Below are 14,152 nucleotides of genomic sequence, written 5' to 3' on the forward strand. Positions count from 1 at the left end.
ATCCCTATGATTCAAACCTATGATACACAAGAGACTTTAATAATCTACTGTCATCTTTTTCCTTCCAGAGGATAGTTTAGAGTATACAATAAATATATAAACATTCTATGACCCTTACCTTAATGTACTCTGCTTTTAAGAGATCTAATCCAGGTTTGTCAGAAGAGCTAATCAAGTGAAGGGGCTTCTTTTTGGACCCTAGATTAAAGAAAAAGAAAAAAAAAGTGTTTCAAATAAATTGCTCTTTTTTACATTTGGAATTTCCAACATGTCCTTTTCTTCTTAAAAAATTTTATTAATTAAGCTTTAAAAAACTACCTGCACATATTTTCATGGTTATTAAATATTAAGGTCATCACTGGTAAAGAAATAAGCCAATCCAAATCCTTACCTTACCTCTGACATCCAACTTACTTAAAAACATGCATACTGTATTTATTTTCTCTGATCATACATCTGCATTCAAAAGTAATCAAAACGTCTCTAGATATTTTTAAGACCATACGTGCATTCGTAAGGCAGTAGAAGACTATGGGTGTTAAGAATCAGGAAATATGAATTCTAATTCATCTCTACCTTTACCAAAAGCTATTTAACTTCAGTTTTCTCAACTACATAACAATGAGGTTGAACTAGAAAAACATGTAGTATTTTGTTGAGCTCTAAAATTTCATTCATATTAAAGAAATTTAAATAATTTTCCTTTGTTTAGACTAAGAGAAGGCTTACACAGAAGAGGAAATAGTTTTTTGAAGGGAGGGGAATTGTTAAATTTCTTTAAATTTAAAAACAACAGGTACCACCAGATGTCCTCTATATCCTCATGTACATGTCCCAAGGAACTACCTCCAGAAGCCATGGAGGGATAAGTGATTTATCCACTCTTTTATCCATCTTTTATTATTTGCAGTTTTATAACTCCTGTTTCTGAGATATCTCAGAATTTTCCACTGAAATAACCTTCTCTAAAGTAAAAAATAGCCTAGAAAATTTATTATTTGTATTTTTCCCCTTAAGACAATAATGTAAACTCCATCTCTCCACAGTGCTTATAGGAGCTTACTAATACATAAAACATTTTTCTTCTAAGCTGAGGTTAATTTTAGTTAGAGCTATTTAAAACATAACAAAAAAATAGGTCTTTATATTTGATTAAAATACTTGGCAAATATTAGGTAACCTTAATTACTGTAGATTCATCCATTCCTTCATTCCTCATCCAATGAGTATACAAGATGTACACTGAAATGCATAAACCATAAAAGCTTCTGAAAGAATTAATTTTATGTCCCACCATTTTCATTTTCATAACCTGATGCTGCTTCTGATATATGAACACTACTGAATCAAAAGAATAAGAACTTCAATATTATAAGACCAGAGATAAATTCTAGGTTTTGCTATTAGTAAGATGCATGATCTTGAGTAACTCACTTAATCTCTCTTTATTTAACCTTCCTTTGTTTGTAAAATGGGAATAATACTCCCTATATAAAGGGGATTTATATGGACTCTCTGAGTAGATCATAGTAGTTAAGAATACAGACCCTAGGGGCAGATTTCTAGGGTTTTAATCATGGTTCAGCCACTAACTAGCTAGCAGTGTGACCTTGGGTAAATTATGTAACCAATTTATGACTTTGTTTCCTCTTGTGTAAGTTGGAGATAATAGCATTGCCTATCTTATAGCATTGTTACAAGGATTAAATGAGTTATTATTTATAAAATGCTTAGAACACTGCTAGCTATTATTTATTATAATTATTACTATATAAATGAATGTGTTTCAGATACTCAAAAGTAATACTAAATCTGTTACTATTATTTCTAATTTTATAGCTATTACCTTGAATTTCATAGTAATCCAAGCTGATTTTCTTTAAGTAAGTTACCGCAGTTAAATCAAATGTTCTCATTGTAGACTCTGTTCCTAACTGAGTAACATTAAACACTAGAATTGTATCCTCTTCCTTCTGTTGTTTGGTAAATTCCAAAATCACCTAAAACAATCAGGACAGCCAATGAAAGGCAGATAAGTACTTTGAATCATACTTAAAAATACAAAATCCTTCTTCATATATACAGTCATGACCATAGTAGAAATTTTGCTCATACTCTTCTATTACCATCAAGTTATTTACCATGATTGAAAGTTATCATCTTTTTGGGGTTTTTTTGGTTTTTTTTGTGTGTGTGATATGCAGGGCTCTCACTGTTGTGGCCTCTCCCGCTGCGGAGCACAGGCTCCGGACGCACAGGCTCAGCGGCCATGGCCCACGGGCCCAGCCGCTCCGCGGCATGTGGGATCTTCCCGGACCGGGGTACGAACCCCGCGTACCCTGCATCGGCAGGCGGACTCTCAACCACTGCGCCACCAGGGAAGCCCGGAAGTTATCATCTTAAATTCTATTATTGAGAATATAACTACATCTATCTAAAACTCATGATGAAATTTTATATCCTTATTGATTTACCTTTTTAATTTAGTAAAAATAGGCATGTATGAATTCTTCCTGAATATGATTTTTTTTTTTTTGCGGTACGCGGGCCTCTCACCGTGGTGGCCTCTCCCGTTGCGGGGCACAGACTCCCGACGCACAGGCCCAGCGGCCATGGCTCACGGGCCCAGCTGCTCCACGGCATGCAGGATCCTCCCAGACCAGGGCACGAACCCGTGTCCCCTGCATCGTCAGGCGAACTCTCAACCACTGCGCCACCAGGTAAGCCCCTGAATATGATTTTTTAAAATCTTTATCTCAAAACTAAAAGTCATGTCTGGTGATATAAGAATCATCTCCATTAATGTCAAAAAGTATGACAACGACATTTACTATTACACTACTATTCAAATTTATTGTAGAAATGATAGCCAGTATATTTAGCCAATGAAAAATAAAACATATATGTTGCCATTTTTAAAACATCCAAGTTCTTTGATCTCCGTCAAGAGATGGAGGTCTTTGCCCCACCCCCACAGAATTTGGGCAGGGTTGTGACTGCTTCAATCAACAGAGTACAGGGCTTCCCTGGTGGCGCAGTGGTTGAGAGTCCGCCTGCCGATGTAGGGGGTACGGGTTCGTGGCCTGGTCTGGGAGGATCCCGCATGCCGTGGAGCGGCTGGGCCTGTGAGCCATGGCCGCTGGGCCTGCGCGCCCGGAGCCTGTGCCCCGCAACGGGAGAGGCCATAGCAGTGAGAGGCCCGCATACCGCAAAAAAAGGCCATGAAACTTCCACCTGGGATTTCTCATTCTGGGGGAAGCTAGTTGCCATGTAAAAAGTTCAACTACCCTGAAGCTGCCATGGTCAGGAGGCCGTGAGTTGGTACTGTGGTCAAAAGTCCCAGCCGAGGTCCCAGCCAACATCCAGCATCAACTGCCAGCCTTCTGAGTGAGCCACGAGGCCCACTGAGAGCTCAGGTCACTGCTACTCTAGTCAAATGTGACTGAAGGCATGTGAAAGACTACATGCAAAAATGACTAAGCTGGGCCCTTCCAGAATTCCTAACCCACAAAACTATTAGCAAGATAAAATAGCTGTTTTGATAAAAATAGTTGTTTTGAACGATCAGATTTTGGGGAAACCTATAAGCCAGCCACAATAACTGGAAAAATATAAATGCTAAAAAAAAAAGCAAAAACTAATATTATTAGCAGTGATATAATCATATACCTAAAAAAAATCAGAAGCGTCAACTGAAAAACAGAAACAATAAAACAGTACAGTAAGATATTCAGTACTGAATTGATATACAAAAATAAATTTCAAATAAATCAATGATTTAAATGAAAGCATTAAAATCATAAAATAATAAATAAAATCATGGGTAAATATTTTTGTAATGGAGGATAATTTTCTAAACACACACTAAAACTAGAATATAAAGAAAAAATTAGATTTCACCACAGAAATATTTAAAACTTCGGAATGGCAAAAAAAGGTCAAATTGGGAAAAATATTTCAAACAGCACTATTTTTTCTTAGATGATTTTGATTGTTTATGACTTTAGTTCATTCATTCAATACTCAATAAAATATTTATTGAGCATCATCTTCCATGTATGAGGGTGTGCCAGCCACTAAGAACATCAAAATGACCAGGACAGACAAAGTCCTTGTCTTCAAGAAGCTTACATTCTAGGGAGGATGGGGAAAAGCAAAGGTTGCTATTTTGTGTTGTGTGGTCAGGCCTTTCCAATAAGATGGCATTTCTAAAGGAAGTAAAAAAGCAAGTCATGCAAGAAAAGTTTTCCAGGCAAAGGAAACAGCAAGCACAAAGAATATGCTTTGGTATACAAGAAAGTACAAAAGGCAAGTGTAAGCTCCATGTGGAAGAACTCTGCTTACTGCTGTAGCTCTAGTATCTAAAACGATGCCTGGTACATGACAACACTTGATAAACATTTATGGAAGGAATAAATGAAATATGGCTGAAGCAAAATGAGCAAGGAAGAAGAGAACAGCAGATGAAGCCAAAGAAGTCACATAGTGTGACTTGTAGGCCATGGGAAGAATTTAGCCCTTTACTGTGAGTGAGATGGGAAGCCTGTGTAGGGTTATGAGCAAAGCAATGGCATGAACTGACTTTGCCTTTAAAACAATCACTCTAGGGACTTCCCTGGTGGTCCAGTGGTGAAGACTCTGCCTTCCAGTGCAAGGCACACAGCTCGATCCCTGGTCGGGGAACTGAAATCCCACATGGCATGGGGCAACTAAGACCACATGCCTCAATTAGAAAGAGAAAACCTGCACACCACAACTAGAGAGAAGCCTGCGTGCCACAACAAAAGATCCGGCATAACACAACTAAGACCCAATGCAGTCAAAAAGACAAATATTTTTTTAAGAAAAGATTAAAAATAGTATCACTCTAGCTACAGAACAGAGTACATGATGGAAGCAGAGAGACAAGAGGCTACTGCAATAGTCCAATCAAGATATGATGGTGACATGGACAGTGCAATAGCTGTGGAAGGGAAGAGCAATCATTTGAATACATTTTGAAGGTAAAGTCAAGGGGTTTTCTGATATGTTAGATGGGAGTATGAGAGAAAGACAGAAGTCAAAGAAGTCTAAACATGAAGAACATATCTTTCTTTAAACAAATACCAGTAATACTTAGATATAAAGCAGTCAGTAAGAAATACCTCCTTTTTATACCTTTTGTGTTTTATTTCAAAGCAATGCATATTCATTTAAAAATTTTTTAATATATATAAAAGCAAACAGGCGGGAATGAAAAACTATAATCCCACCACACAGAGATGAACACTGTCATTTATTTTAAAAAAAAGTGTGTGTGTATGTGTGTGTTTATTTTCTAAATGGAATCATAATATCCTTGGAATTGTAATCGCTTTTTTTTTTCCCAAATAAAGATATGCGTTGACCATCTCTCGATGTCGATGTTTTCTTTTATTACTACCAGACTTTCAATGGCTGTAAAAGCCGTGTTGCAAATTTAGGTTGCTTACATTTTTCTAAATTATAAACATGACAATAAACTATATTATTTGGCTTAAAAGTTGAAAAATATTAAAGTAAACATGTCACAGAAATTTTCTACAGAAAAGAAAATCCTAACTAAGAGTCTCGAGCTTTTCCAGAATAGATCAGATGTACCACAGATCATACTTGTATCAGTTTTTACAAAATAACATTTCATTTTCTTAGAAGTATATGTGTGTGGGGGGGTGGTGGCAGTAGGGAAGATAGAGTACTACATTTTAAATATACTTAATGTTTGGGTCTAGCATGAGACAGTTTATAAGGACAGCAGTAACAAGAATATATTTGTTTATGGACAAAACAAATATACATACTTCTTTAACTTCAAACTTCAGTAGAAGATTAATGAGCTCCTCATTTGGGGCCTCAGCAACCTTTTTTATGTCTGACCCTTTCATACTTTTACCAGTCTGTGTGTCTCCATCCTCAGCATCAAAATACTCATCATCAGACTCTAAAGGAAGAAGACAATTGACTTGAGAGAATGTCCATCGAAAACTGCATAAAACACTCAAACTGAAATCTCTCAAAAGTAAAATTCATTTATTAGACATAACCTTCATATTCAGAATCAGAATATAGCTTCTTTCTAAGTCCCACAGAGTGACTCAACCTGGCATGGGATAATCATATATAAAATCAAACAGCCCTTCTATTTTCTTCTTCAACACTTCTGATTGTTTTTCACTTTAGTTTATTTATTCAATTTTCAATAAAATATTTACTGGGTATCATCTATCACATATCCATCTGTACCAGCCACTAAGGACACCAGGGTGACCAAGACAGACATTATCCTTGTCCTCATAAAGTTTACATTCTAGTTCAAAATGAAAAAAGATCAGTTAGACCAGAGATAGAGAAAAGAATCAAGTAGAGATCAGGGCAAAAAAAAGCAGCTTATTTAGAATCTTAAACACTGTCAATCACAAAAATACTTTTATTCAAACAAAGAAACTTGGCCTTAAATAAAAATAAATGACTCGAAGTCTCACTGTTGGTTAGTAGCACAACTGGAAATAAAGCCAGTAAACTACTATAACACTTTCACAATTCCTTTATTTTCTGAAAAGTTTATCTCTAGGTTTGGTTTAATAAAGAACATTTTACCTTCCTCCCCTGATTCCACTCCATCTAGCAACAGTGGCGTACCAAGTAGGCCTTTTGTACTAGCTGTTGTTATAGGAATTGAGGATACCTAGAAAATAATACAAAAAGTTTTCTAAACATACTAATTTAGCAGGATTAAATGTACATAAATGAGAGAAATACTGAAAAAGTAATAGAGAATAGAGAGAGATGGAAAGACACATACACAGCACACAAATCTTCCAACAAAGAACGTTATGCAATCAACTAATGGCTGGCTGGAGTTTACTTATTATTAAGACCACCACCTGCATTTACAAGGGCAGAACCATGTATAACTCTAGTAGATAAGTCTACCTATCATTGTGTGGCATTCAGTTGCTGTCTATTACAATATTAATTATACGTCTTTTTGACAGGTCCCTCGAAAATGGTATCGACATTAGTTGGCTCTCAAATTTCATTTCAAAGTAAATGGAAGTCCAACATTTATGCTGTAAAGATCAATTCCAAGTAAAGTGATCTAGAACTTTTCAGTCTAACATATAAGAAAATTTTATAATGATCATTTTATTTTGCAACATTTTAAAGAAGATTTCTATATTTAGCTTTATTTAAAACACATTTCCTAAATTTGAAAAACATTTTTCCTTTCATTTATGTATCTTTCTTTCCGTTATTCCCTATAACAGACTTTCTACCACCACTCCAAAATGAAAATAGGCTACAGTCTTTATTTATTCAATGCCATATGCAGTTCTGTACAGAATCAACCACATTAAACCTCAAAAATGTATCAAATAAAGGACACTGGCCCTAAACAATACTGAAAAACAAAACAGCTCACAAAAAGATGGAAAAAAATCACCATATATACAAATATAAAGATATTTAGCATTTTTATTATCTCCATTTACCTGTCTCTCTGGAGACTGTGCAGATGATTTCTGTGGCAAGGGTATACTGTTAATCAAATGTAGCATGTCTTTCATCTTCTGATCAGAAATTCTCACGTGCATCAGAGGAAGCCCTCCAGATACTTTAAATCTAAAAACATAATTAATTCAACTATAAGGTATCAAGGTCCAGCTTCTCTATACTATGGAGGTGGGGAAGGGAATGGAGAAGAGACTACATTCTGGGGTCAAAGTTACTTTGGATATGTTTTAATCTAATTATATTAATGCCTCAACATTGCCAGGGAATGGGAAGCTCTATGTAAGCCAAGTTTTGTATCCTTCTTAAGCAGCCAAACCTTAAGTTAACTAATTTTTAGGAAGACATTTTCAAATACAAATTATCTATGTTTTAAAACCTAAAACACTATACATAACATTTCCTGGTATCAAAAATTTCTCATTCTGAACATCAAAGAGCATCTACCCCATCATTCTCTATCCCTTCACCTCCCATTATTTCCTTTCATAGCATTTATCAGCACCTGACATAGCATATGTATACTTGTTTATGTCTCCTCTGGTTAAAATATAAGCTCCATGAGAAGGCTATCTGTTTTACTTACTGCTGAATCACTGTTGTGCTTTCATCAGGTGCTTACTTTTCAGCACGTGCTTCTCTTCTGCTTCCCTATTACACCTAACTGCCTGGGTTTGCTTGTCCTAATAACTTTGTGGCAGCTATCTGCTGCTCATAAAGCTCTTTCAGGTTGTTTATCTTTGACTTCCTAACTAAGCTTGAACAGCTCAAGCTGACAGATGCCTAACTACTAAACGAAGAATGATTTTTCTGTATAATGCAACCACTAATGTTCAACAGAGGCCAGTTAGCTGTTCCTACCTCAAAGGATTGAACTTTCTGTGAAAGTACTCTGTAAATTGAAAAGCACTGTAAAAATGTGAGATGCTTCTTTATTATTTCTGAAACATTGCATAAAACTAATATCATCCCAAGTAGAGGGACTAGATAAACCCTCCCTACTAAAATAACTAAAAAAATGGACAAAATATGTGAAACAACTGTTTCAAAGACACTGGACATCAGTCAACAAAGGAAAGTTGAAAGATGGGAAACAAATGACTAAAGTTGTACAAATACCCAGTTTACTGACTGAAGAGTTTCAAAATGTGTAGGGTACAGTTAAGCAGCATTTCAAGGAAAATTTGAAGCACTAAATGCCTGTATTAGAAAAGAAGAAAGGTCTCAATTGAATGGTCTCAGCTTCCATCTTAAGAAACTATGAGAGTAAAACAAATGAAACCCAAAGTAAGCAAAACAAAAAAGCAATACTGTATGTGAGAGTGGAAATCAATGAAATAAAAAACAAATACAGTAGAGAAAATATTTGAAACCAAAAGCTGATTCTTTCAGAAGATCAACAAAATTGATAAACCTCTAACCAGACTGATCAGAAAAAAAAGAGAAAAGGTACAAGTTACTAATATCAAGAGTGAGAGAAACAGCAACACTACAAATTCTCCAGGTATTAAAAATGTAAGATGGAAATATTATAAACAATTTTAAAACAATAAACTCAACAACTAAGACATGAAAGACAAACTTTTTCATTGCAATGCAAGCTATCAAAGATCACTCAAAAAAACAGATAATCTGAACAGCCGTATATCTATTAAAGAAATTGAATTTAAGTTAAAGAAACTTAATTAGTAGTTAAAAACCCTCCCCCAAAAAAGAAAACTCCAGGCCCAGGTGGCTTCACGGGTGAATTCTACCAAACATATAAGAAGGAAAAAATACCAATTCTACACAACTTCCCTCTATGAAGCCTGATACATTGATGCCAAAACAAGAAAATAAAAGCACAGATCAATATCCCTCATAAACTGAAATGTAAGGTTTTAAAACTTCATAACAAAATTTTAGCAAGCCAAGTCCAACATTTTAAAAGAATAATACATTACTACTAAAAGAGCTTTATCTAGTAATGCACAGTTGGTTTAACCTCCAACTGATAAAGAGTATCAATGAACTAAAGATACACATACGAATAAATCTCTAATCAATTATACTGAATGAAATAAGTCAAAAAAAAGAATTACAACTCTATGATTTTATTTATATAAAATTCTAGAAAACTCTAACAAACCTTTAGTGTCAGAAAGATCAGTGTTGCCTGGGGACTGAGGGGAGAGGAGTTAGCAGGTAAGGATATGAGGGAGAAAATACAATGGGACACAAGGACTTTTGAGGATGATGGATGTGTTCATTATCTTGACGATGGTGATGGTTTCATAGATAAATACTTACGTCAAAACTTATCAAAATGTACACTTTAAACAAACATAGTGTATTAAACGTCAGTAATACTTCAACAAAGCTGTTTTTAAGAAGGCAGCAGATAATTTCATAATTATCTACTTAAATTCAAAATTCAGTTTCTACTTTCCATTCCCTTAGATTATTCTCAAGATTTTATATGGTTCCATAATCAAAAGAGCCTATAATTTCTGAAGATTTTATATTTCAATATTGAACCTTGAATTCGATCCATTCAAAAACAGGGATAACCAACTTTCACAAAATGTAAAAGCCCAAGTACTTCTGAAATAAGAGAGGTGATACATAATTCAAATAAACATTTCCTTAAAAATGTATTTCTGCTGTAAGATAATCATTATTTTTTTCTGTCCTTCAGAAATCTAGCTTTGCTTTCTTAAAATTCAGTAACTGATGCAGATATATTTCACCTTGTTGATTTTATAATATAAAGGAAACTCATACATTACCTAGCCATTCTAATGTCTTTTTCCACCATTGCCTTGGCCAACTCAACGTGAATATCCATGGGTTGCAATATATGCATAGTTGATGGATGCTGAAATCGACACTTTTTCCAGTTTTCATCTTAAAAAAATTTTTTTAATTAAATGACTAGTTTTTATTTATTAATTAGTTTTAGATTATCAGATTTTCTATGGAAAAGTAACCTATTAGAAAATAATTAACAAATATATTCAATGATGACTTTTACTTCTTTCAACATACAAGCTAAATGACCTATATTTTTTAACACAGATTGACAAAAGTCAAAGACTATGATATAAAAATAATTTTAAACATTTATTTGAAGAATGTTTTCTAATAACATCTTACATTTTAAAGCAAACAGGGAAAAAAACCTAAGAATTTACTGCCTTGATTCCAGAATTAGAGATCAAGGTTGGGGAGTTGCCATGAAAAAAGGAAAAAACAGGAAAAGACAAGGAAAAGACAAGAAAAATAGAGGTTTCTGGGGGTCCTAAGTGCAATAATTCTAAAGCAAAAATGAGTTTTATCAAGCAAGATTTTATGACAAAATCTTCCAAATAAGAAGGTTCCAAAGACAGACTTCCAATAACTGAAAGAACTCTACACAGATCTTAACTGATGGCAATGAATGAACATCTTTTATTGCTTATAATTCAAACAATTATTATTAAGTACATACAAAAGAAAAGGCAGCTTTAATGGTCTGTATAGGTACTTCTCTTCAAGGAATTAATAGGCTCAATCTATAAAACTAAGTAGAGCATTATATATTTACGTTTTAATAAATCTCATTACTCCCACTATAGTATACACTCTGCACACAGAAACTAGGTCCTTTCCTTCAGTGACCTACCACAGAGTGATATACTCAAGGATACTTTGCAAATACTTATTATTGCTTCTAGAAACTAAAGAAATACAGAGAACCAACAATCTTCATTTAAGCAGTAGAAACCACCAAAGCTTTTGGAAAATAATTAAATTCACTACTTTTCGGGTTTAAAGACTATATCCATACTTCTCAGGTATCTACAAAAGTAAAAAACATACTACCACTCAAATAAAGACTAGGCTAATAGTAAAATATTTAAAAATAAAGGCAGCAAGGGAAAACAACATTGAGACATCCCAAACACACTGGGACAGAGGAACATAAGCCAACTGCAACTTCTATTCCATATTCTGGGCAGTTTTATATCACTTTAAAAAAAAACAGGCAATGACTGGACTTAGATTCAAATGGTACTAAGTACCCTAAGATGAACAGCCACATCTCTGTAATTGTGACAAAGATTTTCACTGATGGGCTCCTATTTGGTTCCCTTAAGTGACCAACAGTATATGTGTTCAAAATGTTATCAGGGTTGATATACATGTAAACATGCGTATCTATTTACCAATGCTACTCAACATAATTTCAAGATCCTGAAAACTGAGCAACAGTTTACCTGCTCTTGCAAAGAGTAGTTGCACACTTTTTATTTCCACATCAAACTTGTCATATGCCTTATCCATTATTTCTTCCAGAGATGAATTACTAGTCTTCTGCAAACCCTGATCTTTACTGTTAAGCTGAAATGGAGAAAAACCTACAATTTTTTTAACAGAAAAATCTTTATATCAACATACTTTAGTTGTGTTTTCTTAAAGCCTAAATAAAATTAAAACATTGCCCTTAATGAATTCATATTTTGCTTAATTTTCTAATAATTATTAGCAAATATTTTATTAGGAATATACCATTTCAGCATACATCTCTATTACATTTGGGTAACAGGTGCGCAGCACATTTATTTTATTTTATTTTTTGCGGTACATGGGCCTCTCACTGTTGTGGCCTCTCCCGCTGTGGAGCACAGGCTCCGGACGCGCAGGCCCAGCGGCCATGGCTCACGGGCCCAGCCGCTCTGTGGCACGCGGGATACTCCCGGACCGGGGCACGAACCCGCGCCCCCTGCATCGGCAGGCGGACTCTCAACCACTGCGCCACCAGGGAAGCCCCTCAGCACATTCAAATTAATGACAAGATGAGTTACACAGCTGTCTATCTCAAATAACCCGTCTAGACATGCGACTCTTCCTGGCTCTCAGGAGTTGTCACCACTTGTGGCTCAAGCTTCCCTACCAGCTATCCTAAACTCTTCACCATGAAACAGAAGGTTTTATTCCTTCCTCTCCCCACTATATAACTAGAATAATTAGGCCATTAGAATTCAGCTCCAATCTCGATTTGCTTTTCCCTCTTCCTAAAGGAAACAAGGATCAATTCAGGACTACATTTTTTGAAATCTTCAGTTTTTCTCAGAAGATTGGATTTCTAGGAGGTTCAACACCAAACCCTTACAGTTCTCATGCTCTCGTACTCATCAACTCTTAGTTGATGTCAGTGATTTAACAAACATATATTCATATCTGTATAATTTTCTATTCTCAAGACATATAAATTAACAAAGAAAACTATGTAATTAGATTCTGGAAACCTAGGAGTGCTTGAAAACTAGGAGTGCTTCTCTCTAATTAGGAAAAGACAGCAGTAAGCCAGTCCTCAATGTCAAATCATCCACCATTTCAGAAAATGTTAGCTGTTGTTTTTTTAATAGCGGTAAGATACATACAAACTACACAATCTAAGCTAGGCTTGACAAAATGCTAACAAGAAATAAGTCTAGGTTTAGTTTAAGTGAACTCTGAGGGAAAAACAGCATACTGTCAGACAGCTAGCTGCTAAACTGAGCAAAAATGAGCAGACAGAAATGCATATACACCTACCTGAAATGTACCAAAATCTAAGATGAGAAGATCTGACTTTTCATGGTGGAAACCTGTCTGTGGAACTATTAGATACGAGGGCTTCAGATTTATCCTTAAATCAAGAACTTTTCGGGTTTCAATAATATGTGTAAGTCCTAAAAGAAGAAAAAGAAATGATGAAAGATTATGCAGTCAATTTGAAATATGTAATCATATTATTAACAACGAGAATAAGAAGATCACTTGAAAAGTATGTTGGAGAAGTTCTTTTCACAGATTAGATTCTCCATTCAGCATGTAAGGTGAAATTGCATATGGTCAATGAGAACCAATCATATTGCATAATATAATAAACCCAACACAGCTAGTATTTTAGCCAGAGATAGAAAAATTCATTATTTCTTTAGTTAAGTAACCATATACAGTAGGTGGCTTAAGATTAGAGGCCATAATGCACAAAAGTATGTATCTTTAAAACTCGATTCACACACAGTACGGTGAACAGTCGCTTAAGAACTGAGACAGGGATGTTTTCCAGCTCAAGTTCACTCTGCAGCACAGGTTCCTGAAGGTAACAGCAGACAGAATCACCTGTGCCCCATATTATTCTCTTTCTCACCCCGTCTGGCAGTTATATTTGACAAAAAAACTACCTACACTATTTTAAACATAGTATTTACATTAGAACAGCAAAAAACTTTGAGAGTTTAGATGACATTTATGCAAATTCTTTACCTGTAGCTGTTCTCTCTTTAATTTCTTCCAGCTTCATCAATGTAGCTGATGTTATTTGCTCAAGATCTATTCCCCTATTTGACTGAAAGAATTCAACCACTGCATTGATGGTTTTCTGTAAAATCATTTAAAATATAAACAAGTTATACAGAGTACTTTCTATATTACAAAATTTAAAGTTTCAGTTTAATTCTAATCAACTCTGGCTCTGAACTGAGGTGGTACTTCCAAAGACAATCTACCCTACTACATCTCCCTCTGGAGTGAAAGGGAACCTGAAAAAAGGTATAGCCCACTTCACCTTATTGGAAAGGAAACAAATGTGTGCATATCGTTAAGGTGACCT

At 35.0% G+C, this 14,152-nt stretch overlaps 1 protein-coding gene across 1 annotated transcript in view; it reads right to left on the bottom strand.

Moving 5' to 3' along the window:
• VPS13C (vacuolar protein sorting 13 homolog C) overlaps positions 1–14,152 on the bottom strand; it is a 172,940-nt gene that overhangs the window by 94,062 nt on the left and 64,726 nt on the right. Inside the window, exons 19-27 of the mRNA XM_082842024.1 lie at positions 13,807–13,921; positions 13,090–13,226; positions 11,769–11,892; positions 10,299–10,416; positions 7,512–7,641; positions 6,616–6,703; positions 5,820–5,959; positions 1,847–2,000; positions 119–198 (exon numbers count right to left, since the gene is read on the bottom strand). Coding sequence (XP_082698150.1) covers positions 119–198; positions 1,847–2,000; positions 5,820–5,959; positions 6,616–6,703; positions 7,512–7,641; positions 10,299–10,416; positions 11,769–11,892; positions 13,090–13,226; positions 13,807–13,921 — 1,086 coding nt within the window. The remainder of the gene's footprint in view (positions 1–118; positions 199–1,846; positions 2,001–5,819; positions 5,960–6,615; positions 6,704–7,511; positions 7,642–10,298; positions 10,417–11,768; positions 11,893–13,089; positions 13,227–13,806; positions 13,922–14,152) is intronic.

Source organism: Leucopleurus acutus (assembly GCF_964270905.1).
Source record: "Leucopleurus acutus genome assembly, chromosome: 1".
Taxonomy (NCBI): Eukaryota; Metazoa; Chordata; class Mammalia; order Artiodactyla; family Delphinidae; genus Leucopleurus; species Leucopleurus acutus.